This window comes from Castor canadensis, chromosome 16, assembly GCF_047511655.1.
Source record: "Castor canadensis chromosome 16, mCasCan1.hap1v2, whole genome shotgun sequence".
NCBI classification, from domain to species: Eukaryota; Metazoa; Chordata; class Mammalia; order Rodentia; family Castoridae; genus Castor; species Castor canadensis.
The window spans coordinates 42,508,963-42,535,465 of record NC_133401.1 but is presented as its reverse complement, the minus strand read 5'-3'; the positions used below and the strand labels follow the sequence as shown (position 1 = coordinate 42,535,465).

The 26,503-nt window shown below is 39.8% G+C and overlaps 2 protein-coding genes across 9 annotated transcripts in view; both read right to left on the bottom strand.

The window, feature by feature from the left end:
• Nucleotides 1–210: 210 nt before the first annotated feature.
• C16H5orf24 (chromosome 16 C5orf24 homolog) lies at nt 211–25,778 on the bottom strand. 4 transcript variants are annotated; one of them, XM_020172907.2, is made up of 3 exons: nt 10,111–10,330; nt 4,198–4,627; nt 211–2,527 (listed from the first exon to the last, which is right to left on the bottom strand). In XM_020172907.2, exons 2-3 carry the CDS (start codon nt 4,622–4,624, stop codon nt 2,487–2,489), a joined length of 468 nt encoding a protein of 155 aa, XP_020028496.1. In that variant the 5' UTR covers nt 4,625–4,627; nt 10,111–10,330; the 3' UTR covers nt 211–2,486. The 4 variants fall into 4 exon arrangements, with proteins under 4 accessions (XP_020028496.1, XP_073914886.1, XP_020028495.2 ...); XM_074058785.1 differs by lacking the exon at nt 10,111–10,330 and adding an exon at nt 25,658–25,778 and having other exon boundaries at nt 211–4,627; XM_020172906.2 differs by having other exon boundaries at nt 211–4,627; nt 10,111–10,328.
• Ddx46 (DEAD-box helicase 46) overlaps nt 25,718–26,503 on the bottom strand; it is a 53,727-nt gene continuing 52,941 nt past the window's right edge. For all 5 annotated transcript variants that reach the window (XM_020172903.2, XM_020172904.2, XM_074058781.1 and 2 more), the window contains one exon: nt 25,718–25,864. In XM_020172903.2, coding sequence (XP_020028492.1) covers nt 25,817–25,864 — 48 coding nt within the window. In that variant the 3' untranslated portion in view covers nt 25,718–25,816. The remainder of the gene's footprint in view (nt 25,865–26,503) is intronic.

Here is a 26,503-nt window from a genome sequence, read left to right as displayed (position 1 = left end):
ATTTTTTAAATCTCAAATGAGTTTCACAAGGTGCAGACACTGATCTCATTAAGCTTAACAGAAAAAATGAGTCATGTATAATAAGCTTAACAGAAAAAATGAGTCATGTATAATATCTGAATTTTTAAAAACCAAATTCCAAGAAAAATACACTATCTACAATCATAAGAAACAGTGTACTTCACTAAAAGATAAAATGGTAAACATGGCTGGTTTTAAAGTAATGACTTTATTAATAAATATACATCCATATGATGATGTAGGTACAAATCATGAACACTACTCCATTCCCATACACATAACTGCACACGAGTAGCTCAAGTTCATGGACATTAAAACATACACAGTATCTATTCAGACTTTTTACAGCAGAGGACAGCGTGCTTATTATCAGTTAACTGGTAATTATTTTCTCCATAATTGTCTGTGGAAAAAGGAAATTGTGAAAACTTAAAGAATCAAAGTGGTCTGATTACTTTAAACCACATACTTGATTTCTTGTAGCATTAGTTTTCTGACAATTAAGTACACTGTATGTAAGAGCATAAATTTGTCTACTTGGGATACATGGGTGTAAGCAAAGGAAAGACTTAGATACATCCTAGAGTTGAAGAGCAAATAGTTATGCTGTGACAAAAACAAAAATGTAGTAATAGCATCAAAACATTTTGTGTCCAAGAAAAAAATGTTTTGAACTGTTGTAAATTCTTATATTTTACTATACAGGGATTGTAAAATTTTACTGCATACAGAGACAGTGACTAACAGTTATCATCAATATCCCCTGAACTGATTCTTTTAAAGCTGCTTTTAAACTCATACATTGTGACTATTCTTACACTGGATGAATCACTCTTGACCTAATAAATGGAGCCACTTTAACTCAAAGAAACTAGTCTTATTTCATGAAAATATATATGTAAATTCACACAAACATCAATTTGGAATGAATAAATTAAATATACTTTGACAGGTGTTTCTTTTGAAAAATAAAAGAACTTTTAGTCTAATTAAAACACTAATTTAAAAAATGTCCCCAAATATTAAAAACTAAGCCAGATGCTACTTATTTTCTTCCAATACATTGTGCCAGTATACTTTTTAATATCCAGTGCAAAACTCCAAAGATAGTATCAAAATCATCCCATACTAAAGATTAGTTATACAAGATTGTATCTGTCAAAAAGTGAAAATTTCATCTGTATTAGCTCCTTATTTGTTATGGTAACAATAATAAATAAGGCATGTTAATATATTTTTTAAAGAAAAATGTAAAGCAAACTTACTTGAATAGCAAATCATTTTCTGACCAATAGTTTTAATACAGAATAGTGAACCTATTTTGTGAAGAACAGAATTACACAGTAAAAAATTAGCAATTTACCCTTTAAGAAACAATCGTACAGTTGGGGAAAAGGCCAGTTTTCCCTAACTGAATATACTGAAGTATAGGCAAATGTTTAACATGCTATTTCAGTGTTTATCATAACAAGAGACAGTGTTACAAAAGATGCACAATGTAGTCTTTAGATTATAGAAGTAAAAATATTTTATATTTTAAGACTTCACTCATGTAATCACTTAGATGTCTTTCTCTTCAGCATGGTACCAGTAAACTGTTCACAGGAGACAAGTAAGTGGAATCAGGAGATGTTCACCAGCACATACATCTAATATTCCAGGTAACTGCTCACACGAACAGTAAGTAAATTCAGATTTCTAAACGATGTCATCCACTCACAACTGTAGCCATTCGTCCCTTTTTTCTCTGGGACATAGCTCCTGATAATAAACACTTATGAACATACCTCCTTTAGCTGATTTCACTATTTCATAAACATGTATACAAAATCCATTATACAGTAATACACCTGCTTATTTTCTGACACACAGCACAGCACCACTGAGTAGATGTGCTGGAGGGCGAAGAGTGGAATGAATATAGGAGAGGGCAGGGGAGAGAGGAAAGGGTCTGTTTAACATAATCAGGAATGAAAAATAAACTGAAAGGGCATGTCCAATAACTTACTGTAAAACACACATGCAACCAAATCCTTGGCAAAGCATACTTTATTCTATGGCAGAACACTTAATTAAACCTCTCATCAGGAACTAGCTTGAAAGAGGATTTCTAAACAGGCAACTGCTGAACATCATCTTGAGAAACGGCCAAACGACAGATACAGAAGGAAAGTGAATAGATGAACACATGAATAAAGATGCAAGCATTTGTGTGTGTCAGAAGTTATACTGTTCTGAGTAGTTATTAAAAGTTTTATATTCTAAGCTTCTGCAAGAAGAAATTCTGTAACAATTTAGCTGCCAGAATGTTACCACTGATTATGTAGTCATCCAACATGATTTGCTAGGGTTTGTGCAAAGCTAGAATAGTTGAGGTCACTGTCTTAGATGCCAGTGCACACAGTTCCCACATACAATGCAACACCTCTCACTGTAAAGAGCAGCATAAAGTCCAGCTCATTGTGTCAGGCATCACTGGAACACCTGAAGGCTTGCTGCTTTTTTCCTGATAAAAAAGGTATGAAACATGACATCCATTTGCAATCAGAGTTTGCATTAACTGAGAGCAAGTCCAACCAACATAATATGTGCCCGTTAGAAATTTTAATTATTTTAAAAGTTTCTGGGTCCTGCAATCTACATTTTAATCTCAAAGGCATTTAAAACTACAAGTACAAACCTTAAAATTCAGTGGAATTTTTAAAATCTGAATCTCACAGTTTTTATTTAGAACAAACTCAAATAAGTAAAATGTGTATTAACAAGGGCTATTTCAGAAAGGAGGGGAGACTTCTCTCTGTCCCTAACTAGAAATACATGGCCCATACTTTTTTCTCTTTTCTATCTTCTAAAGCAAACATTATTGGGAAAAAAACTGCTTTTGAATGAAGTTGTCTCACTGGAGCCACAATGAGATTTTTTTATTACACTAACCAGCATTTTTTATATATTTCATGCATAGATGGATTCCTATATCTCTTAATATTTGGGTTCTGATGGTCAAGAAACTACATTCTGTTCACACCAGTTTTACACTACCACTCAATTTGTATCCTTTGGTAGATATAAACCTGAAAACACAGTAAGTGCTAATGCAATGGGACAATTTCTCAGAAAAACTAAAAATACATTCCAAATAAATGAGCAACACTAATAATGTTTTTAATACTTTAAGACTCACCGCATATATGAAAGGCAAAATAGTGTGACTATAGCTACATGCAAACTGTAAGAATGTTTCTTTTTTCTATATTAAATATGCTATTCTCAGAATGTACTGTATTTCACCAAAAAAAGTAATGTGCCATTTTTATAAAATAGTTTAAGGGTTTTTTTGTAAATATGAATTATTTGTAGTGTTTGGTATATATGTTCTTAGGCAATTAAAAAATACACAACCTGTTATTACTAAAAGGCAAATATTGAAGAATTCTTTTAGGAATAATGGTTACATCAATTAATGCCATGTAGATCAATAAATAAGAGGCTGCTCAAACTTAGAAAACAAAAAATAAGCTTTAAAATCCAAAGCATAGAAATAGCTGTGTGTGGTCTCATGGAAATAAATACTACAAAAACTCACACAGCCATCACCTCAAGTAATCCTGAATCGTTAGTTTCCTTTTTTTGCTCCATCAGTAAAAATATCTTAGATAATACCTTTATTATACTGTAGGCTTACAATATAGGTATAATGGTTTCAGTTGTTCAGCACATGAAGTGTCTATTTAGATCAGCATAAAAGTACTAATGAAACCTACGACACAACCAACCTTAACTCTTAAGGAAAAGCAAAAATGATTTAGTTAGGTGTTCAGTTTGAACCTATGTACAAATCCAATGCCACACTGCTCATGCCCTGGGTGTATTTGTCAGCATATGGCAGCTTCTGAGCACAAGCAGCGGGGGAGAAACCAAATAAAAAAACAAAATCGGAAACCCAGGCCACAAAGTTATGTATGTCAAAAATAAAAGCAAGAAGCTTTGGGATTACTCACAATCTCCTTCTCAACCTGGCCTTTCTCTCCTGCCTTGTTCACTCATTGGGGGGCTTCACTTCACTGCTGGTTTCCTCTACCCCATGAACTGCTCTGCCATGCATCATAGGGTAAGGAAAAGCAGCAGTGCCACAGCCATAACCGAGGTCAGCAAGACGGGATAGAGCTTTAATGCTACCTGGAGGTCTCCCTGGGCTGACTTTGTATCCCGCAGCTTTAGTAGTACCCAAAGGTCTGCCTGGACTTGTCTTAAATCCAGCTGCTTTGGTGGTTCCCAGGGGTCTGCCCGTGCTGGTCCGGTATCCCGCTGATTTGGTGGTTCCCGAAGGCCGGCCACGCTTACCAGATCGATTGAGATTTTTCTTTTTCTTTAGTTCATCTTTTATCTCTATGCTTCTCCCACTTGTAGTCTGCAAGTGTGTTTCATTTAATGGGTCTTGCCTCTGACAAACCATTGGTTTGTGGCTGACTGTGTGGCTATATTTGCTTTGCTGGGAAGCATATATGTCAAACTGATCGGCAGCTCTCATGGCATCTTCACTGAGGCAGGAAGGCTTGCCAGGCCCACAGAATGCTGGATTACTGCTGGCAACAGGATGCATCATTTTCTACCAAAAATAAAGACAAATATGCATAAATACACACACACAAATATATATCTGTATGACAGCATTCAATGGGAAAATAGTCTGTCTTCCAACAACTGTGCAGACTACCTAAAATTAGGCCAACAGGCAGGACTCCAGACCACTTACAAACAAATACACATCAGCAGATTCAAAGATCCATGTTTTTCTCAATTTAATCATGGTAGGGACAAATGTCATATAACTCAATTATAATACTAATTTAGGGGCCATAATATTCTCTGATTAGAAATTGGCGTTAAGTAGAAAATGAATGTTAATGTTACATTTTGCAAAGTTTTTCTTTTAGATTATTAAACCCCAAAAGGACAACAGTAAAAACAAGAACTCTTATTAACATGATTTTTTCACCTTGCCTAACTTTCTTAGAACATCTTCCTTTGGCCTTTTATTGCATTTCTCACTATATACTTCTAACCTTTCCAAGTTTCCACAAGACAGATACTCCATTATTATTGTATGGCAATTTATAATTTATACAGATCCCTAGTGTATGTTACACTTTACAAAAGTCAAGCAAAGAACACAATCTCTTGGCCCAAGGTACTGACTCCCTTCAAACATCCTCTATCCAAACAGAAGGCAGTAACATAGTAAGCAAAGGTTCCTATTACCTAAAATGAGTGAACACATATACAAACAGTCTAAGACTTATACTACAAAAATATGGGCAACAACCATAATAATAATATATAGCTCCTATTTTGAAGACAGAAACTTGAACGTACAATACTCCTTTACAGGAGCCCTTGAACAAAGAGTCCAAAGTCTCTGCTTTGTCTGTGAGGACATCGCTGTGATTTTTTTTCTCTATATAAAGAATATTTTAAAACCACCCCAACAATCCAGCCCTAAGTAGCCATATCATTTAGACATACAAGAAATGAGAAGGGTTTTTTTTGGCAAGGCAAGCACTCTGACTTGAGTCATACCTCTAGTCCCAAAAGAGAGAGTTTAACAAATTTAGAAGGGTATAAACATATCTGATGGTCCGGTCCTAAGTTGTTAGGAAATGTTTGCCTCTATCCTTTATATATATATGTAAAGCTGCAACAAGACCTCAGTTATGAAAATAGTTGCCACAAGAAACCAACAGGTAATTAATGTCAGCCAAAACCACTATGAACTTATTTCAGCTTATAAAGGCAAAAGGAAATGGGAATCAAGTCACAGAATCAAATTCTGTTGAACTAGTAAATATTTGCTAAAAATCAATAGAGAACTATTGACCAGCTGGTTTAAAGTCCTAACTATGTAGGAAAAATATTACAATGAGATACTACTTGTTTACAGCAAGAGCTTAACAGACTTGAAAACATAAAACAAGACTGAGCTAGTCACAAATATTAAAAGGAACAATTTTTACTCCCCAAAGGTTTAAGAACTAAGTTATTAATTATCACTTTACTAACTCCAATTCTAATTTCAGATGAGAAACCGGAGACACCTGAGGGTAAGTTTCAAACACATTAGCCTAAAGTTAGTCCTTGAGCATTTTCTATTCTGTTTTTTGTTTTGCTTTTTACTGTCCTAGAGTTTGAACTCAGGAGCCTCAAGTTTGCTAGGCAGGTGCTCTACCACTTAAACCATACTCTAGCCAGTATGACCATTTGATATGCCAGGCAGTACGCTTGGCATTTTGCACATTGTCTGAGTTAATCCTTGGTACATGACAATGAGAACCTAAAATTACTTCTTCTATGTTACAGAAATAGGTGCAGACTTTTATCAACCTGCCAGGCAGGGTCACATACTGGGAGATAGTAAATCCAAATAAGAATTTAGAGAATCTCAATTCAGAACCAACAATCACAGTAACAGGGATAACTGTGGGGTTTTGTCCTGTGCACTGTAGGATGGTGACCAGCATCCCTGATGTCTATCCATTAGACACCAGTAGGACACCTCCCCCAGCCTCCCCAACCCTGACACATTTTGTGACCATCAAGACTTTTTCTAGATACTGCCAAATGCTCCCTGACAAGAAAAAATTACCTCCCACCATGGAAATCACTCAGCTATACTAAAATGAAAACATACAACTTAAAATGTTCCTATTTAAGGTTTTTTTGTTGTCTGGTATTTTTGGCAGTACTAGGGTTTGAACCCAGGGCCCCAAGCTTACTAGGCAGGCACTCTATGACTTGAGTCACTCTGCCAGTCCATGTTTAAGTTTTTATTCACCTCTGCAGTCCCTACCTTCACAAATATCTACAAAACCTTTCTGTTGGTAACATAAAGTCAGATAAATTTCCATATTGAAGAAAAGTCAATGTTGAGGTTTGTGAAATGACAACCACATTCTTCTTCCCTTCAAGTTATACACTCATTGGGAAATATATACAAGAATTAAATGGGAACCAAAATAAGTTTATTGCCAATAAAGTTGGACTAAAGACCATATGCAAACACAAGGAGGATCCCAAAGGAAAAGTGAACCCTTTTCAATCTTACTATTCTGGTATCATCCTGCTAGACTCTCAAAACAGGGGAAGCCAAGTGTGGTGGTACATGCTATAATCCCAGCCTGTGCCTGTGGCAGGCTGAGGCAGGAAGATTGCAAGTCCAGGGCCAACCTGGCCAAAGTTAGCAAGCCCCTAGCTCAAAAACAAAATTTACACACACACACACACACACACACACACACACACACACACACACACACACACACAAAAGCTGGAGCTCAAGTGGAAGAACATTTGCCTAGCAAGTGTGAGGCCCTGGGTTCAATCCTCAATACTGCCAAAAAAAAAAAGAAGAAGAAGAAAGATGTAAGTTCTTTCTCTCACAGACAGGACTGCCAGTTGATGGAGAACACATTCCTTTCTACAGTCAGTTTCAATGTTTTACAATTCACACCTTTTCAATTCCTACCACCAAACTTACCAAAACCTTCCCTGTGGACCTCACTTGCTTTACTTCATTTTCTCTAACATACTGGGACATTCCCGATCAGCACTCAGAATATATAGTTTCAGTTTACATTATGTTAGGCTTTTAAAGCCAAAAATGTGGCTACATATCCTTTATTCAACCCACAGATTAAAAAAAAAAAAAAAAAAAAAAAAGACCATTAAGAAATTAGACCTGCAATAAAAAAGCAAGGGGGGGAGGGTGAGAGAGACATAGCCTGGTGTGGTGGTACATGCCCATAATCTCAGCACTTAGGAGGTTTAAGGCAGGAGGATCCTGAGTTTGAGGCCAGTCTGTGCTGAGGCAAGTTTCAGGCCAGGGCTACAGAGTGACTCTATCCCTCCTACTCCACTCAAAAGATACCTGCTTCCAATTCCTTTAATCTTCTCCAGGAATTGAGCCTTTGGTTTGTATTAAAATATTATGTTAATTTACTGCTGGCATCATTCACACTTACTGAGGGCCAACTCGATGTAAGACACTATAAGAAGCAATAGGATGCAAAATGGACAACAGTAAAGCTGTCTGTTCCAGAAGAAAAGAAAATGAGATAATGACATAAAGACCATGTCCAAAGTGTGGGTCTTCTATGTGTTCTGTATTTCCCTTCCCTGCTACTGCCAAGAAGTACAGTATGCTGCTTATTCAATAACTGACTAACAAACCAGACAAGAAATCCCTCTGACAAACACTCATGTAAACAGTTAACAAAAGGAAACTAAAATTAATCCTTCCCTTTCAGACTGCAACCTTAAGCTAGGCATCAGCATAAAACCCTTGCGTGCACAATCACCGGCTATGGATGCTATGTTTACCATCAGTATTTGCACAATACAAGCATTAGCCCTGTATTTCATAATGCTCCCCTTTCACTCCTGGGCTTCAAACTCACATCCTCCTGCCTCGGCTTCCAGAGTAGCTGCAATTACAGGCACGCACCACCATGCCTGTCTAACAGCTGCTTTGCTTTTGGTTTTTTTTTGACAGTACTAGCGTTTGAACTCAGGGCTTCGAGCTTACTAGGCAGGCAGGTGCGCTACCACTTGAGCCATGCCTCCAACCAAAGCTCACTATTCTTGAAAGACTGCACACTAAGTTCATGGAAACTACTCAGGACATATTTCTTAAGAAAATCAGAACAAACACATTTCTAGAAAGTGTGGGCTGAATGGAAGCCAAGAGTTACAGAAATGCCCTGGTGACTACGAAAGGTTAAGGTCCAGGTGTGGTGTCCATGCCTGTAAGTCCAGACACTGGGGAGACAAGAGATTGAGAAGATTATTTCCTGAAGCCAGTGGGGGCAAAGTTAGTGAGACTTCCATCTTGCAAAATAAGCAAGGGGATGGTGTGGTGGTGCACAGCTGCAATCCTGCTAGGCAAGAGGCATAGGTAGAAGGATCTTGGTCCCACCAGCCAGGGCAAAAAAAAAAAAGTGAAACCTTATCAGAAAAATAAGTAAAGTAAATGGGCTGGCAGCATGGCTCAAAGATGTGAGTTCAAACATAAATAACATAAATAAATTTTAAAGAATGGTTCCCTGAAAGTAAGATATTCATATATATTTTGACTGTGAGGCAATTTGAACTTTTGAAACACAATCCCTCCCTGAACTTATTTTACAGAGTGTGTTTAACTCCTGAAGTTATTTCAGCGAGCTGCTCTTTATAAAATCAAGTCCTCTTCCCTTATCTTGAATGTAGCAGTCATTACTGCCAACATAAAGAACTACAACTATTTTTAGTAACTTCACAAGGCATTCTTGAAGCTTTGGAAACAGAGAAAACCATCCTTTCAAGAAACCCAAGTTCCACTCTCCTTCAACGATCGTACATCAACCTAGTCTCAGGGATTCTCTCAAGACATTTGGCTAACAACTGTATGTAATCACATATGATTTTGTAATTATAAATCAAGTGTGAGTTCGCGACCCATCTCCATCTCTGACGGTCTGTCTAGCAAAACCCAGTTGCTACATACCCTGCCCCACCGCAGAAAGTTGGGATAGCAGGCTAGGTCCTAAATAACGGCCTCCTTTGTCTTCCTTCTACTCCTTAATTGTGCCCCAGGGCGCAGTGTCCCGGGTGCTGGAATCCGTATTTGACAGCAGGCGTTCAGAATGCTTTACCTGTTGTGTGCCCCGAAAGCGCCGATTACCAGGACCTTATCAAACAAGTTTGCAGGAGATGGGCGAGCACACCAGTAAAGGGCTGCGCGCCCCGCCCGCCCAACACCAAAACCCGCGACCTGCGCACTTGGAGGTCCGCGAGCGGCGAAGTCGGCGGCCACTCGGCGCAGACGCCACTCCCGAGGCTCCCGCTGCAAGGGTGGAGGGAGGACTGCGGGTTCCGACCTCTCCAAGAAAAGAAAGGGTGCGCCCTCCCTTCCCTCTCTCCCTCCCCCGCCCGCCGGTGCATCTCCCCCGGGACGGGTTGCGTCCGTGCCCCTCGCTAGACCTGGGGCCCCTCGGAGGCAAGGGTTGCGGGGTTCTTCCCGCCGCCGCTCCCGAGCTGGCAGCCCGCGCGCCCACCTACCTCGGCCGCGCGTAGCCCGGCCCCTCAGCGCGTCCAGGGGCTGCCCATCGGCCGGAACCTCGCGCTGGCGCCGCTCGCTCCTCGGCCGCCGCCTCCCTGCTCGGGTGGGGAGAGTCCAGGGCCGAGGGGCAAGCAGCGAGGGCGGCGGGGCGGCGAGGTAGTCGCCGGCGTCCAGCTCCGGCCGCGGCCACCGCGTAAAGGCCAGCCCCGGACGCAGCAGGAAGAGGCCGCCACAGCCCCGTAGTGCGAGCGCGGCGTGCGCGAGCCCACGAGAACGGCGTGCGCACGCGCACGCACACACATCGCGAGACCGCGTCTCCCGCCGGCGCCCAGCACGCGAACTTTGACAAGGGCCGGGGGACCAAGCTGCGCGTGCGCGGCGTGGACGGCGAAGCCGCGGGCGAGGTTCTGGTCTGTGCTGCTCCTTGGATGGGTAGTCAAGAGCTGGGTTGCTGGGTCCCACCAAAAAAAGGGAGGATGAGTGACTTCCTTCCTGCATTCATTTTCACCCCAGTTCTGTACTGTCGGAACTCCTACTCACCCCATACAGGGCTAGTACATGGTGTCTTGTTTGCAAAAGACTTAATGCCTCATTATGCTAAGGTGACCTGTTCCTAGGGTCCCTCTTCTAGCATGTTAGAGACACGGCGTCTACTCTTTAGTGAGATTTCCCACCTGAGAACAAAATGGGAATATTCAAATGACACTGGGTGTTGGGGCCTTGAGACCTAAGATCATGTGATAATGAAAAGTCTCATGACTTTTGTGGGACACCCTATCATTTTCAGTTTTTTGCATCCGGGACCGCTTTAGAACTGCCAGTCTTCATTCTGAAGGCGGACAGAGTCATAGGTCTTACTACATTTTGTGCCACTCTGACTTCATTTTGCCTCTAACTTTTTTTCCCCCTTTTAGTTACTTGTGCTGCACTTAGCTTGGATTCCAAAAATGGACAGGTTTGTTCCATAAATATCTCTAAGACAAGGGTCTGAAACCACCCTAAGCAATGGCGAACTTCTTTGATGAGATCACTCCACTACCCCCACTCCAAACAGGGGCAATTATTACAAGATGGGAACCAAATTGCCCTCTCAAGCAAATGACTGCCCATGGCCACTTTGAACTTCACAGAACCAGGCCTGAGGTAAAGATCCTGAGGCCACGGCCTGGCCAAGATGACCTGTTTCGTTGGCTATGCAAACCCCTGGCTAAGCAAACCCCAACCCTTGCCTTTGTTCCCCTTTTCTATAAAATCCCAAAGTTCCTGCCAACTCCTCAAGACAGATCTGGGGTCACTAAACCTTTTCATCTGTTCTTAAAGCTCTTTTCCTGCCTTTCACTACCGTTCCTCTCTTTGATTGGCATATTGTGAAGAGAGGCCAAGCCTAGTCCTTTGGGAATCCCAGAGCAGGGGCTTTTGCCCTAAAACTCTGGTAACAATTCCACCATCAAGGAAGTGGTGGGGCAAGCAGTAGTTTGCTTACAAACTCCTCCTTTTATGGATTATAAGATTTCTGGTATGTTACTTCCCACATACAAACCCACTTAGCAGAAGAGATTAGCTTCCTCAATCCTTCTTCCTGCAATTTTCTAGAAGTCAGAAAGGAGAGGGTCCAGGATTAGTGCAATATTATGCAATAGGGAGAGGTCATGAAAGATGGCTTGTCCTTCCCCTCCAGGCAACGAAGTCTATTTGAAGAGACAAAACAAGTTTTACAAAACAAGTATAGCTCTTCAGCAGGTGCCACCTGGCCTAAGAATGAAAGGAGGAACAACTTCTCTGGGTGAAAGGCAGGAAGTCAAACACAACACATAACACAGGCAAACCCATTCATTCATACTACTGATAGACTGGAAATGGAGGTCAGCCAAAGGGTCTATTGAGATGTCTATGAGCTCCAATAAAACTCTGGACACCAAAGCTCAGGTGTGATTCCCTAGTTGAGAAGATAGGATTTTCTGTCAGGCAGGGTTTCATAACATGATACTAAACATCATTCTACTTGTACCTATGAAATACTACAAAACAGAACTGATCACATTAGTATTATTTATACATAAGGGGAAAATATCAATGTAGGAAACAGTTCAAATACAAATACAGATTTGAGGATATATTATTAAGTAACCTACCAAAAAACAAATTTTCCCCAAACAAGACTTTTTTCTTTGTTTTGGTGGTGTTACTGGGTCTCACACTTGATAGGCAGACACTCTACCACTTGAGCCACTCTGCCAGCCCCTTTCTGTGTAGGGACTTTTTTCTTTTTTTAAAAAAATAAATTATTAGGATATATTTGTTTTATAGGGGGTGATTCATAGTGACAATTCCAGTAAGATTTATATTGTACATTAGCTACATTGTCCCCATTGTCTCTCTCCCTTTGTGTTGGGTATTTTTAAGATAGGATCTGTTGAACTATTTCCCCAGACTGGCCTCAAACTTTGACCCTCCTGATCACTGCCTCCTGAGTAGCAAGGATTACAGGCATGACCCACCAGCAACTGGTCCTTTTTTTCCCCTGTGATAATCTCCTTATGTTGCCCAGGCTAGCCTTGTCATGATCCTCCTGTCTCAGCCTCTAACGAACTGGGATCACAGATATTAAAGGTGTGTAATAGCATGCCTGACCTACTTTTTTATTTTTTTGAGACAGAGTCTCACTATGTAGCTCAAGCTGGCCTAGAATTCTCTTTGTAGCCCAGAATGTACTGGAACTTGAGATCCTACTGCCTTAGCCTCTCAAATGCTGAGATTATAGGTGTGGGTCAGTCACTACACTCAGCTGTTGTTTTACTCTTGAAATGGGTTTTGAGAATGCATCAGAGCACTTTTGTCCTATATCATCATCATTCCAGATTCGTAACTCAACTTTTGTCTGAAATGGCATTTGAACATAAAAACACTTAAAAAACAAACACTTTCATACTTACAAGGTCAGGTGATTTGCAGGCCTAGTGGGGAAGCAGTCAGAATAACAGAGGAAATTAGAAATTCCTGGGCCTGAATGGCTTTCTCCCACTTGCCTATGTTACCTTGAGCAAGTCACTATTCTTCCAAATGTATGAGATGAAGACCATATCCTTCTAGAGCTGTGAAATTAAATAAGCTACTAGGTCTACTTAAAGTGCCATCAGTACTTAGAGGCTCATCATACTACTTTCAAATACATTTCTTTCTTTTTCTATGGTATTGGGGGTCAAACTTAAGGCCTTGCACATACTAGGCAAGAGCTCTACCACTGAGTTACACCCCAGCCGTACTTTCAAACATTTAAAAATTTCCATAAAAGTTTTTAAGCTGTCCAAGTTTTTGTTATATCTTTGAAGATAACCAAACATTGACATTTCAACAAAATCTTAAATAAGAATTCACAGAAACAAAGTACTCATTGCTGTTTTCATCATTAGAGTTGAAAGAAATAATCGAGGGAGGCTTGCAGAGGACTCGAGTGTTGAGCTGGGGTTTGAAGGTGCTGGACATGGATTGGTGGAGAGGAAGCTGAGGTGGAGGGTAGGAAGAATCCTGGTGGAACATACGGGTTTAAATCGCCACTTGATTCTGGAAAGATCTTTTGTAGGAGCAGCATGAGCCAGGAAACCTCCAGTGAGCTTACTTTGGGGAAGATCTAGCCACCAAACTGGAACTGTGCACAGATACAAGCTGACTTTTCTGGATGATGGCAGCTATTTGGTAAAACTTCACCTGGTGGCCTGTTGATCAGGGAAGGGAAGGCTCATACCAGGCTTACCCTGACACAACTATTGTTTTATGCTGTATGTTGACATATTTTACAAACTCAGTGGAATGCATAAGTGCTATAACAATGCAAAATATGTTTCACCACAGTCTATGAGTCATCTTCGCAAGTCAGTACAACAGATTTTGACTTTTTTTTTTTTGGTCGTGGTGGTACTGAGGTTTGAATTCAGAGCCTTCAACTTGCAAGGCAAGGACTCTACCACTTGAGCCTCCCTCCCAACCTTTTATACTTTACTTATTTGACCCACTATAAAGGGCTTACTAATTCCCTCATGTATGAATATACTACCTTTCTAGGCAACTGCTCACAATCCAGTTCTAATTTCTAGAAAGTTTGACCTCAGATGAAGCAGTCGCCTTTCTATTAATGCCTACTCACTGCCCAAGTTTGAGTCATCCAAATTGCACAAAGTAAGTCAAATGATCCCACTTGCCTCTGTGATAAGGTGCTCATTTAATTCATGCAAGACCCTTAATTGCAGAGAACTCTGCAAAGCGTTTATTGGATGCCATGGTAGACATTACAACTCGTCTTCATTTAGTCCCACTGTACTCCTCTAACCACCTCTCCCAAAGGACTGTGACAGCCCAGATGGCAGAGCTATTCTGTCATCGTGGATCATGCAGTAAGATATGAAGTACAGCTTCCCCTTCCCAGCCCAGAAAAGAATTTAGTATAGATGAGAAATAAGTTTTTTTTTTTAAATCAGAGATCTTGGGTAATTACTATAGCATAATCTAGCATATCCTGAAAAATACAAATAACTAAATTACTTTTGCTTCTGATGAAAAGCTGGGGGTGAACTGAAGAGATACCCATAGGACAGCAATCTAGAAGGCCGAGGGGAGCATCTACAAGGCACTTAAGTCTTTGAGAGACGATCGGTACATATATGCCCCAAGATGCCTGGCCTTTGCCCTTGGCTCCTGTGAGAGATTAGGAGGACCCAGCCCTCCCTAAAGGGACTTGTTTTCCTCTGTAAGGGTTGGGTAGGGAGCTAAGTATCCCAAGAATGTTAATTTCACTTTAGACTTTTGTTGTAAGCCCTCAATGTGTTTGAGGTCCTCAGGCACAAATCGTTTCCCTACTTGACTGATAACTGTCAGGCCCTTCTGTACCTGCTATAGTGGGAGTTACTGAAGCAGGGAACCCATCATCAACCTCAGACAGAGACAAGGACAGATAGGGAGAAGCTGCAGCTTTCTCTGAAGGAGGGCTACTGCTATCACTCCTCGAGGTCCTGCCACTTTCACAAACAAGAACCTTGGGAGCTGTCAAACAGCTGTTCCCTCCACAGATCCTTCAGCTGTCACCAGGACAGCCAGGCTGTGTTTAAAACACCTTGCAGCTGCACAGACTCAGATCCAGCCTCAGATCCTAGAGGAGGCTTCATTCCAGCCAGGGAATCTGCAGAAACCATCCTGGGTGCTGCTCCATGGGGCTTTGCTGCAGGAGACTTCTCTTGGGCCATGAAAACTTCAGATGAGCCCGTCTATGGTCACTCCAGACCATCCTGTCCATGGCTGATCAGGACCACATTGCAGTAGTCTTCAATTTGGTCCAGGAGAACCACCTCTCCCCCACCCCCTATAATAGCTAATACTAACAAGTGACCAGCTGCGTAGGCACCACTCCCTACACTCTCAAAGCCCCCAATAAGGACTAGTCCCAGTGAGTTTTTGCCTAGTGTGTGTATGTTTAAATTGCAGGTAGAGTGGCCTGGCTGGCTGCATGAAGAGCAGGTGACTCCTGGAAATGCCTGCCCCAGGCACAACCAGCAGTAGCTAGAAGACTGCAGAAGTTCTAGAGTGGCCAGGAGGAGTCTGCAGAGAACTGAGGAGAGCTGGGACTACAAAGGACTGTGGAAGTACTGAGAATGAAAGAGTTGGCAGACAGCTGAAGCTGGTGAAGAAGGCTGTGAAGAGCCAAGACTGCAGAGGAGATGCAAACCCCACCTGCCAGAAGAGTCAGAGAAAGCCACTGAATTACTAAGAGCTGAGGATCCTGACCCCAGCTCAGGGATGTAACACCAGTTTTTGGGTGCCGTGCCAGTGGCACTTAAAGCCCGGAGCTGTAACACTGAGAGCCACACCCTAGGCTCAGAGCTGCCGACACTGTAACGAAGGTGCATTTTGCCTATTAATGATTTCCATCTGTAGAGTGAAGAACTCAGCCAATTGATGACACTTGGAGGTATACTCCTGTAAGCCCTTGGAATGCCATGCCAGATAGTGTTATTTGCCTAGGGACTTGACTCATGTCAGATAGTCTAAAAATGTGATTTAGTGTGGGTGCAGAGTCACATGGTATCAACTCCACCTCCAGGGGAACCAAAGACTGATCATTTACATGTACAGCTGATCATGTCATCAGCTCCAGGAAAATCTCTAGAACCCAGGGTTCAGGTGAGCCTCTGTGGTTGGGAAGGTAGGGTTCTCTGGCAGGCTGGTATGTTGGTGCACACTGTTGCCAGTAAAGTACCCTGACCAGGATTCCACAGGGAGACAAGTAGATATTCTGCACCAGGACCTCCTTGGACTCTGCCCTATGAGCTTCTTCCCTTTGCTTTTTTTTTTTTTTTTTTCAGTACTGAAGTTTGAACTCAGGACCTACACCTCCAGCCAATCCACCAGCCCTTTTTTGTAATTTTTTTTTTTTCCAAGGTAAGGTCTTGTGAACTATTGGCTTGGGCTGGCTTCAAACCGTGATCCTCCTGATCAGCTAAAATTATAGGGCTGAACCACTGGCACTCAGTGTTCCCTTCACTTTTTAATCTGCATCCTTTCACCAAAATAAACCGTGTGTGTGCAACAGCCTTCACTGAATTTTGTTGAGCTTTCTACTGTACTGAATCTAAGGAGTTTTGGGGACCCCTGAACTTACAACTGGTGTCAGGGGTGAGAGCAGACTTACAAGCTGGACTCCCTCTAACTTCAGGCAAGCATTGAAAAGCATGGCAATTGGCTTTCAGAGGAAGTGAAGTCTAACATTCAACTTTCAATTTTCCTTTCATGTTTAAGTCCTTGAATGAGACCCTCTAACAAGGTTGCTACCTATAATCTAAAGACATTTTATGTCATCTTTACATTACACTGGGGAAAGGGGCAATGTAGGACCATATTCCTATTTTGGAAGTAATCTTTTCTAGGATCCCTATTTACTTAAAAATTTTTTAAATTGACTTGTCACTTCAATAAACTCTAGAACACTGATGCAAGAATTTGGCTAGCTTACTCTGCAGACATACTGGTAAACTACAGCATGTTTTCCAATTTAATTTTTTTTGAGATGGGAGGTGGTCTCATTATGTTACCCAGACTGCCCTCAACTTTGTTGGGGTCAAGTGATCCTCTAACCTCAGCCTTCCAAGTAGCTGGGATTACAGGTATATACCACCCTGCCTGGATTTCCAGTTTAAGAGCTGGTCAAAGACTTGGCAAGTGACCACATTCTGAATGTGTTACTTGAGATTATGAAGAAGAAAGGAAAGACATTTAACTAGTATCCTGCTGAGGCCTCATACTTACCTGTTCTGAAGGTTAAATTACTCCTTAAGTTTAATGCTCTATATCAAGATCATGTGAAAATCATCTTTCATTTCTGGAAACCTTACCTGTGGCTGTCAACTTTGGGAAAAAAGTATCCCAGGTTACTGTACTGAGTTGGCATTGTACAGAAGTTAACAGCCATATTGGTTAGAAACGTTAAATGTAATTTTTCCTACTTGCACAGGAGAGAACATGTACTAAATGTTATTAACATGGATTTGATTGAAGAAATGAAGTATGTGCTAAATGAAAAAAAAAAATCTTCCCAATCACTTCAGCAGCAGCATGTAAATTAAAAAAAGCAATACTAACATATTTTGATGGTGATCAAATGGAAAGTTAGACCACGTGTGTGCTGCATTGCACTTTCTGTATTACAGTCAGTGAATTGGACAGGCACTTTGAAGTGAAGATATAGATTTAAATCTGAGGTCTGTCACTTACTAGGTGAGTGACCCTAGACAAATTACTCTTCAGTTCAAAAGAGATGGTCCCTAACGTCAGGAGGCTTAATTGCAGTGGACAAATAAGATAATCAGAAGAGTGTTAAATACAATGAAAATGGTGGGTCTGGTGTTTTCTGAAAATTATCTCAGGCTGATTTTATAAGATGCTAATGTAGAATGCAGAGGCTTTTTCAAGAGCATAGCCATTTATCATCATGAAAAATTTGCAGCAATGGTAGTGGTGGCTCAAGTAGTAGAGTGCCTGCCTAGCAAGTATGAGTTCAAGCCCTTGTAGTGCCTGAGGGGCATGAGATGTGGGGGTTTGCAAGAACACCTTTTAAAATGTAACAAAGTTTGACTTAAGTATTAATTTTTTTGAATTTTTTTCTTCAAAAGCATACATACATTCTTGAAATATAATTTGGATCAATCCAACATTTTTCATTACTTTTCCATCAGCTAGCTCAACCTGGCTCAAGGTAAGGCACATTACACAGATGAACCACCAGTTTTTGTTTTGTAGTGCTGGGGATGGAACCCAAGACCTTGCACATGCTAAGCAAATGCTCTGGTACCAATGAGTTACATTCCCAGCCACAAACCACCATGGTTTTTGCTTTGTTTTTTTGGCAGTACTGGGGTTTGAATTCAGGGCATATTTGCCACCAAGTGTTCTTTAGTCATACCTCCAGTCCTTTTTACTTTAGGTTATTTTTCAGACCATGAACCTCCTACCTTCCTACCTATAGCCTCCTGTGTAGCTAGAATCACAGGTACATGCCTTGTTCTGTTGAGATGGTGTCCCGTTAACATTTTGCCTAGACAGGATTTGAACCTTGATCCTCCTGATTTCCACCTTCGGAGCATCTGGTATTACAGGCAATGTGAAACCTGGTGCCCAGCCAAGCCACCAGCTTTAGCAAGACTTTTGAACAATAAATGATGACTGTATAAATGAAAAGGCTAGAAAAGGAGTATGTGTCCAAATCTGGGAGCTGGCTGCCTCTAAACACCTTTCAATTGAGGCTACAAAATGTTCTTAAATACTTACAATCCAACTGGAATAAACACAGGAAACAAAGGACTTCACTGTCTAGATTTCAACAGTAGCAATTGGCTGTAGACAGCTTGTTACAGCAGCACTGAAAAAGTCTGTTTCAGCTTCTGTAACAAAATAACACAGACTAGGTGGTTTACAAAAACTAAAACTTTAATTCTCATAGTTCTGGAGGCTGGGAAGTCCAGGATCCAGGTGCCTACTGATTTGATGTCTGATGAGGGTCTGTTTTCTGATGCAAAGAAAGGGCAAGGTCACTGCCCATTGCCCTTCATGATCTTACTTCTAAAGTCACTGATCTCATTAGCCTCATGACCTAATCACCTCTCCAAAAAAGTACCCTCTTCTAAATATTGAGGATAGCAAAGAATGTAAGAAAGTGCACCTCCACTCCCTATTATGATGTTAATACGTATACTGGCTCACTTTACCATGTGTTTAACAAATGCTGCACTACTTGTACATGCATTAAACGTGGTATCTTACCCTCACAATGACCTGAAGACATAAGTATGCCCATTTTATACATGAAAAGAAAATGGAGGGCTGGTGGAATGGCTCAAATGGTCGAGTACCTGCCTAGCAAGAGTGAGGCTCTGAGTTCAAACCTCAGCACTGCCAAAAAAAAAAAAAAAGGGTGGGGGGGCAGAATGTAGACACAAAAAATTAAGCAACTTGCTCAAGGTTTTCCAAGTACCCCCAATATATAACATTACTTTTTTTTGGTGGGACTGGAGTTTGAACTCAGGGCCTTGAACCACACTTACAAAACAGGCCACACCTCCTTCCTCAATGACACTTTATTTATAATTATGTATGTGGACTGTTATACCAATGGCATAACAATGTTTAACATGAAAACTTGGCAAGTGGACTATGAGGCCCTGAGTTCAAACCCCAGTATTGCACAACAGGCAAACAAAAATTTAAAAACCCAGAGGAAAAATAATTTTAAGGATAAATTTGAAAAATTGGGCTGGTGGAATGGCTCAAGTGGTGGAGCATCTGGCTTGAACTGAGGCCAGGTTCAAATCCCAATACTGGGAAAAAAAAGACAAGAAAAGCAGAAAATTCAGTATTTTCTTCCTGGTTTCCAATGGATTGCACTTCTCTAGATCACAGCCTATTAAAATTCAAGATCAAAAGAAGGGAAAAATTGTTAGCAGTTTTCAAACATGTGTCAAAGAATGACGACCGCAAAGACACACATTTAATAGCAACACTGGACCAGTAAAAAGTGTTGTGTGCTCTCTTTGAAGCTCTTAGGCTCCCAGACAAACCCAAGGCTTACCAATGACAGACTTGAGCCCAGGCTGTTTTGGGTGATAGGAGGCCCAGTTCAAAAGTCCATAGAGAGCCTTGCGAGTCTGAGTTCCCAAAGGCTTCCTGAGGCACAGGCACAGAGAAAAGATGCTGCCTTCAAGGATCCTTGGGTTATCTGGAAGGCCCCTGAGAGCATCCTAAGAATTCAGGAATAAGGAAAGGCCAATGATACCTTAATACCCAAGGCTGCTAAATGTGCCTGGAGTTGATAGAGGCTGCTAAAAAATCTATTTACTACCAAGGTCATAGAAAGAATATACTCTTTGCACTGAATCCTCACATTTCCTTTATTCTTTAATATGCAAAATTATGGAGACTAATAAGCAAAGGGTTAGCTTTTTGCCACTGTGACAATTACCTGAGAGAAACAATATAAAGAAAGGAGAATTTACTTTGGCTCACAGTTTCAGAGGTTTCAGTCCATGGTCGGTTGGCTCCATTGTTTCTGACTATGGTAAGGCAGAATATCATGGTGGAAGGAAACGGCAGAGTGAAGTTGCTCACCTCATGGCAGCCAGAAAGCAGAAAGAGAGGAAGGAGTAGGGAACAAGGTATATCTTTCCAGGGCACATCCAAAGTGACCCGCTTTCCTCAACTGAATCCCACCTTCCATGGTTTCACCACTACCACCTCTCAAAAATCTATTCAAATTTTGAATGCATGAATGGATTAATCTGTTGACAAAGGGATAGTCCACATGATCCAAGCACTTACCAAAAGTTCAACATCTAAGTACTACTTGTACTCAGGACAACCCTTCAAAACACTAGCTTTTTGGAGGGACATTTCATATATAAACCAGGTATTTTCATATGTTAAAAACTATTCAAGGGGACGGGGGGGGGGGGGGAGGGGGCACGGGAAGGGGTGGGGGAAGAGGGGAGAAATGAGCCAAACATTGTATGCACATATGAATTAAAAAAAAAAGTATTCAAAATTTTAAATTCTAGAATTATGGCTTTTAAAGTAATCCCAAAGCTGGGGCACTAGTGGCTCACTCTTGGAATCCTAGATACTTGAGAAGCTGAGACTGGGAGGATCTAAGTTTAAAGCTAGCTCAGGCAAAAAGTTCATAAGACCCCATCTCTAAAAATAACCAGAGCTAAATGTACTTAGAGGCATGGCTCAAATAGCAGAGCACCTGCTTTGCAAATGTGAAGCCCTAAATTCAAACCCCAGTCCCACCAAGAAAAAAAAAAAAAATTTTAATATGTAAGAATAACTGAGTAACTGAGTTCAGTACTCCAAAGGTGTTAAACTTTCTTTATACTAAACACTAAGCACCTTTTTGCCTTTCCCCAACAGGGTTAGTGAAAAGTTAGGATTTCTTCTTGAAGGCTTGAGTTTCAAAATCATGAAGTCCTATAAGTTCATGTTACATATGGAAGACATGGTCAAGAAAAAAATAATCAAAGGTAAATTCCTGTTCGATGTCCTAAATTCAATTCCCAGTATGAAAAAAAACAACAATAATAAAAAAAAGTAAAATCCTCACCACAAAATCATGTGATTTAACAGTATACACTCATACATACCAACTAGAACAATAAGACACAGTAAAAGGGAAGCCATCAGATTTTTGGAATTTTGTGAAAAATGTTTGTTCAAACTTTTTCTTCACATTCTTACTTGGACTCATGCCTGAGAGAAATTATAAATTATATAGAAAAAAATACTTTCAAACATAATATCAAACATATCGGAAACTTAACCTAGTGATGGAAATTTAGCTGCTTTTAGCTTCAGAAAGCTGGCCTGTGAACAGAACAGACATTTCATTAAGTGGTGTTTAAGATCTTGTCATACTCAAGTTAAATGTCCCACCACAGTAAGATTTGTTAAGGTTTTATGATGATCTAAACTCAATAAAAAATAGCACCCCTCCACACATATTTATTCATTGTCGCTTTCCTTATGTATTCACACAAGCACATATACCCCTTTTTAAAGATAAAATTTTAGCTTTCATTGCCAGAAGATTCTCACCGTTATTCAAAACTGTAACCCAAACTGTGAAGAACTAGTGCCTTGAGACTTAGGTCTACTGACTGATCACTCTGTTGACCAGGCCAGTTTCAAACTCCTAGACTCAAGCAATACTTTGTCATCTGCCTCTCAAAAAGGTGGAGTAGAGGTATGCACTGCCTATGTGGAGGAGTATTTTCATGGACAGCACTGAGCAAGCCATTCATAAGTCTTGTCTGCTCTAAGAACTTAGAATGATCTACAAAACAGCACATAGGCGTATTTTACTAAATAAAGGATAGTTATTTACCCTAGACTTCATTTCTACTACCATTCATCCTCCAGCTGTCATTTTACACAAGTATTAATAAGCAAATCTGTCACTGAAGGACTGTGCTGATGACTGCTAACGCACAGCAAGGTCACAGCTGAATCACAACTTGGGAGCTTTGCTTTCTAGTCACAATTTTTATGATGCTGATGTGTTATTTAGAAGTAGACCCCTAGTTTTGTGCAGTGGCAGTACCATAGCCAGTGAGGCTTATCCAAGGTGTGATTACTACTAATAAGAGCAGACCCCACAGCAAGCTTAATGAGATTTATAAATTCCATGATTCGAGAGCTGGTTCTCCTTTAAAACAGACAAAACAAGTTCTTTTGGGGTTTTTTTGGTGGTACTGTGGTTTGAACTCAGGGCCTCACACTTACTAAGCAGCACTTCACCACTCCAGCCACTCCACCAACCCTTTCTTGTGTTGTGTGTTAGAGTCTAGTGAACTATTTGCCCCAGCAGGCTTCAAACTGTGATCTTCCTTATCTCTACCTCCCAAGTACTTAGGATTACAGGCATGAACCACTCAAAACCAACTCTTAATATGTAAGCATTCCTTCCCCCAAAAGAATTAGAAATAACAGATGCATTGTGAATATCAATTGAACATCATGTGTACACCTACAAAGTCAGTAAGGTATGAAATATATCAAGTAATAAAGTATGCAAAAGCAGCTGGGGAGAACTTAGTCACACCTTCAAGCTTTACTTTCATTTTGTTGTTTTTCTGTGGTGTAGGGGAATCAAACCCAGGCCCTCATGCACAGTAAGCAAGCACTCTACCACTGAGCTTCACCCTCAGCACTGTACTTCAATTTTTTTGTCTCAATTTCTTGTTAGCATACATTAACAGTAGATTGTGATAATTCCACAGATGTCAATGTGACTAAATTCTGGCAGAAAATGAACCTATTTACTCTTCTGTATTGGCCTTATATAAAATATAAATATATCAAAGACTCAGAGGCTTCTTCAAGAAGAAATTTTTAGAAGAGAAATGTAAATATTTCAAGTAGCTAATTTTTTTTTAAAGATACAGAGTACAATACTTCTCTCAAAAGTCTACGACTATACACAAGATTAGAGAAACAGTAGGAAAAAGCATTGGAGGAATGATAGAGAAAACCCATACTGAATTAACTTTATTTTATAAGGAATTTAGAAAACATGAGCAAATATTGATGTTGCAGTAAAGAGCAAATTAAAAGTCTATACATCATTCAATTTTTAAAAATCAGTGTGACACTAAAAAAATGTTCTAACAGTAATGTTCAATTTTAGAACAAAATACCATCACTGGCTCATCACAACTCCATACACAAATATAAAAGAAATGCAAAAATGATAAAAATCTCTGGATCTCAAAGTGATCCCAGAAGTTGAAGGGAGCTCCAATGCCAATATTGTATGAAAGAAAAGAAAATACCACTCAATAATAAAGATAAGACAATAAACTAGGGTAGAATAAAAAGGAGCCCACAAAGAGTGAAAATTGAGAGTAAATGGTTTATTTGGGTCTGTTGTTACATATGTTTTGTCTGTTTTTCTCCTTCAATAAGGTAAGCGGATATGTGAGGGATCTAAAAATAATCCCCAGTTATATCTTACTTTTTCAGTAGGGATAACTTTATATTAAAGAAATAATGATGGGCTGGGGATGTAGCTCAGTGACTGAGTGTTTGCCTGCCATGCATGAGGCTTTGGGTTCAATCCCCAGTACCTCAAAAAAAAAAAAAAAGAATGATTTATATTCCACTGTCACTTTAGCAACTAACTGTAATATTAAAATGATTATTATTTTTTGGCAGTAGAGGGCTTGAACTCAGGGCTTTGCACTTGCTGGACAGGCACTCTACCACTTGAGCCAGCCTCCAGCCTTATTTGTTTGAATGATCATAATATGCCTTGATTTTTTTCTGCTTTAAAAACTGTAAGTCAAGTGTATTGAAAAGAACTTTTTTGTTTCCTTAATTTCAAGAAATATGTCTATTTAATTCCTAATAAAACTTTCTAAAATGACAACAATATGAAGTTCTAAAATACCAGAATATTAAGTAATCCAATTATAGCTATTTAAATTAGAACACTCAAAATTAGATCTTGAGGGCTTTAAGACACCTTTTTTTTCCTTGGGTGTTTCTGGGGTTTGAACTCAGGGCCTTGTGCTTGGTAGGCAGGCAGTCTACCATTTAAGCCACACCTCCAGACTTAAAACATTTGATTCCTTGTGCAATAAATTTCACTGAGAGATGCTGATGTCCGTATGAAATTTGGGTGCCAGTATTAAAGTAAGTTTTTAAAAAATTATTTTGCTTTTTGAGACAGTATCTTACTATGTAATCTAGGTTGGCCTTGAACCCACAATTCTCTGCCTCAGCCTCCTGGGTGCTGAGATTACAGACTTGTACTATCACACCTAGCTGTAAAATTTTTTTTTAAGAAGAAACTCATAATCTCAATAATCCTGTAAAAATCAGATGAAAGTAGAGTATTTATACACAGTATATGTACAGATGCCTAAACAAACATTTTTAGAGGGAAAGGAATCATATTTAATATTTATAGCCTACAATCACTTTCTTCTAAAGATGATGAAAAAAGAATTAGTACCTAGGCATACAACCAGAGGTTATGAAAGGAACCCAAAAGTAGTTAAAATACTAAAATTCTTTGCAGTGTAAAGAAAAGCAAAAAAAAAAAAAAAAACCACCCTTATACTACAAATCTTTAATTTTACAAAAACAAAAATAGACAACTATTATCAATGATAAAAATTTAAACAAAAACTCTGAGCCTACTTTGTAAAACTCCTATAACATATGTTGCAGTGAGTTAAGGTTTAAGCTCAAAGAGCATGGATACAGTATGACAAGAGTTTACCTTTTCTTAGATCATCACAATTTCACTGAAAGATAAAGTGAGTAGTCCCTTTGTGACTTTTATACTTTATTACCTTCAATACAAAGTCTGAATGTTTCCATTGTTTAAGTCACAGGAATATTATCCAAATATGTTTAAAATACCAATATTTAAATTTTACAGTAAAGAACATCATCATACTCTGAAAACAGGCCTGATTTAAATATAATTTGAATAACTATGGGGGTACTTACTGTCAGAAGATTTCTTTAGCAAATACTGGTTTCTTGTATTTAAAAAAATCAGCAAGACAATTTTTAAAAGTCTTAATTTACAATATATTGTAAACTTCAGTCAACAACTGCCACGTGTTATCACAGGCCAGCACAAGTAAAAAAATGTTTTCTAGATGTTTATAAGACTTTGTATCTTCCTTTATTTGTTGGTTGGTATGAGTTTTGCTGTGATAGAAAATAAAAGATACATGGTCAGAAAAAAAGCAAGAAAAGAGGAAGCATTTAAGATCATTTCCTGTATCAACTTATAAAACTATCAGGTAGTTAAATAAAAACGTTAGTATTACTGCACTGAAGTAGAAGGAATTGTTCAATAATGAGTCATTCCTCTTTGTTCACCAAGTGCTCTTTGATAACTGTGTTTCCAGTCAATTTAATGGTGAGGCATAGACAGGCATAAGGTTCTTTTTCTAACACTTCTTGGTGAAACTCTCAAGTCCCAGATTTAAAGGCTGTTCCCTTCTTGTCTTATTTTGTGTACCCTCTTTTCTTTAATCTTCTTATCCCCCACCCAAGATTTTCCTGCAAGTAGAATTTTAGAAAAACCTTCAACCACATAGTCTTAAGAGAAAGAATAAGATTCTCTTTCAAAGTACCCTCGTCCCAGTGTACCTGTTGAAGGCAGTTTATGGACTTTAACTGGCATTAAAGACACAAGGCATGTCTAACCTCTTTGGAAAAGTAGTCTCAAAAGGGCTGCTCTATTCCAAAATCAAATTAAGCCATTGCCTAAGTTTAAAAACACTGACAGGGCTGAGGGCAGAGCTCATGTAGTAGAGTAACTGCACAAGACCCTGGGTTCAA

Excerpts from the sequence above, each read along its gene's own strand:
- C16H5orf24 (XM_074058785.1), bottom strand. The coding sequence starts at position 4,624 with ATGATGCATCCTGTTGCCAGCAGTAATCCAGCATTCTGTGGGCCTGGC.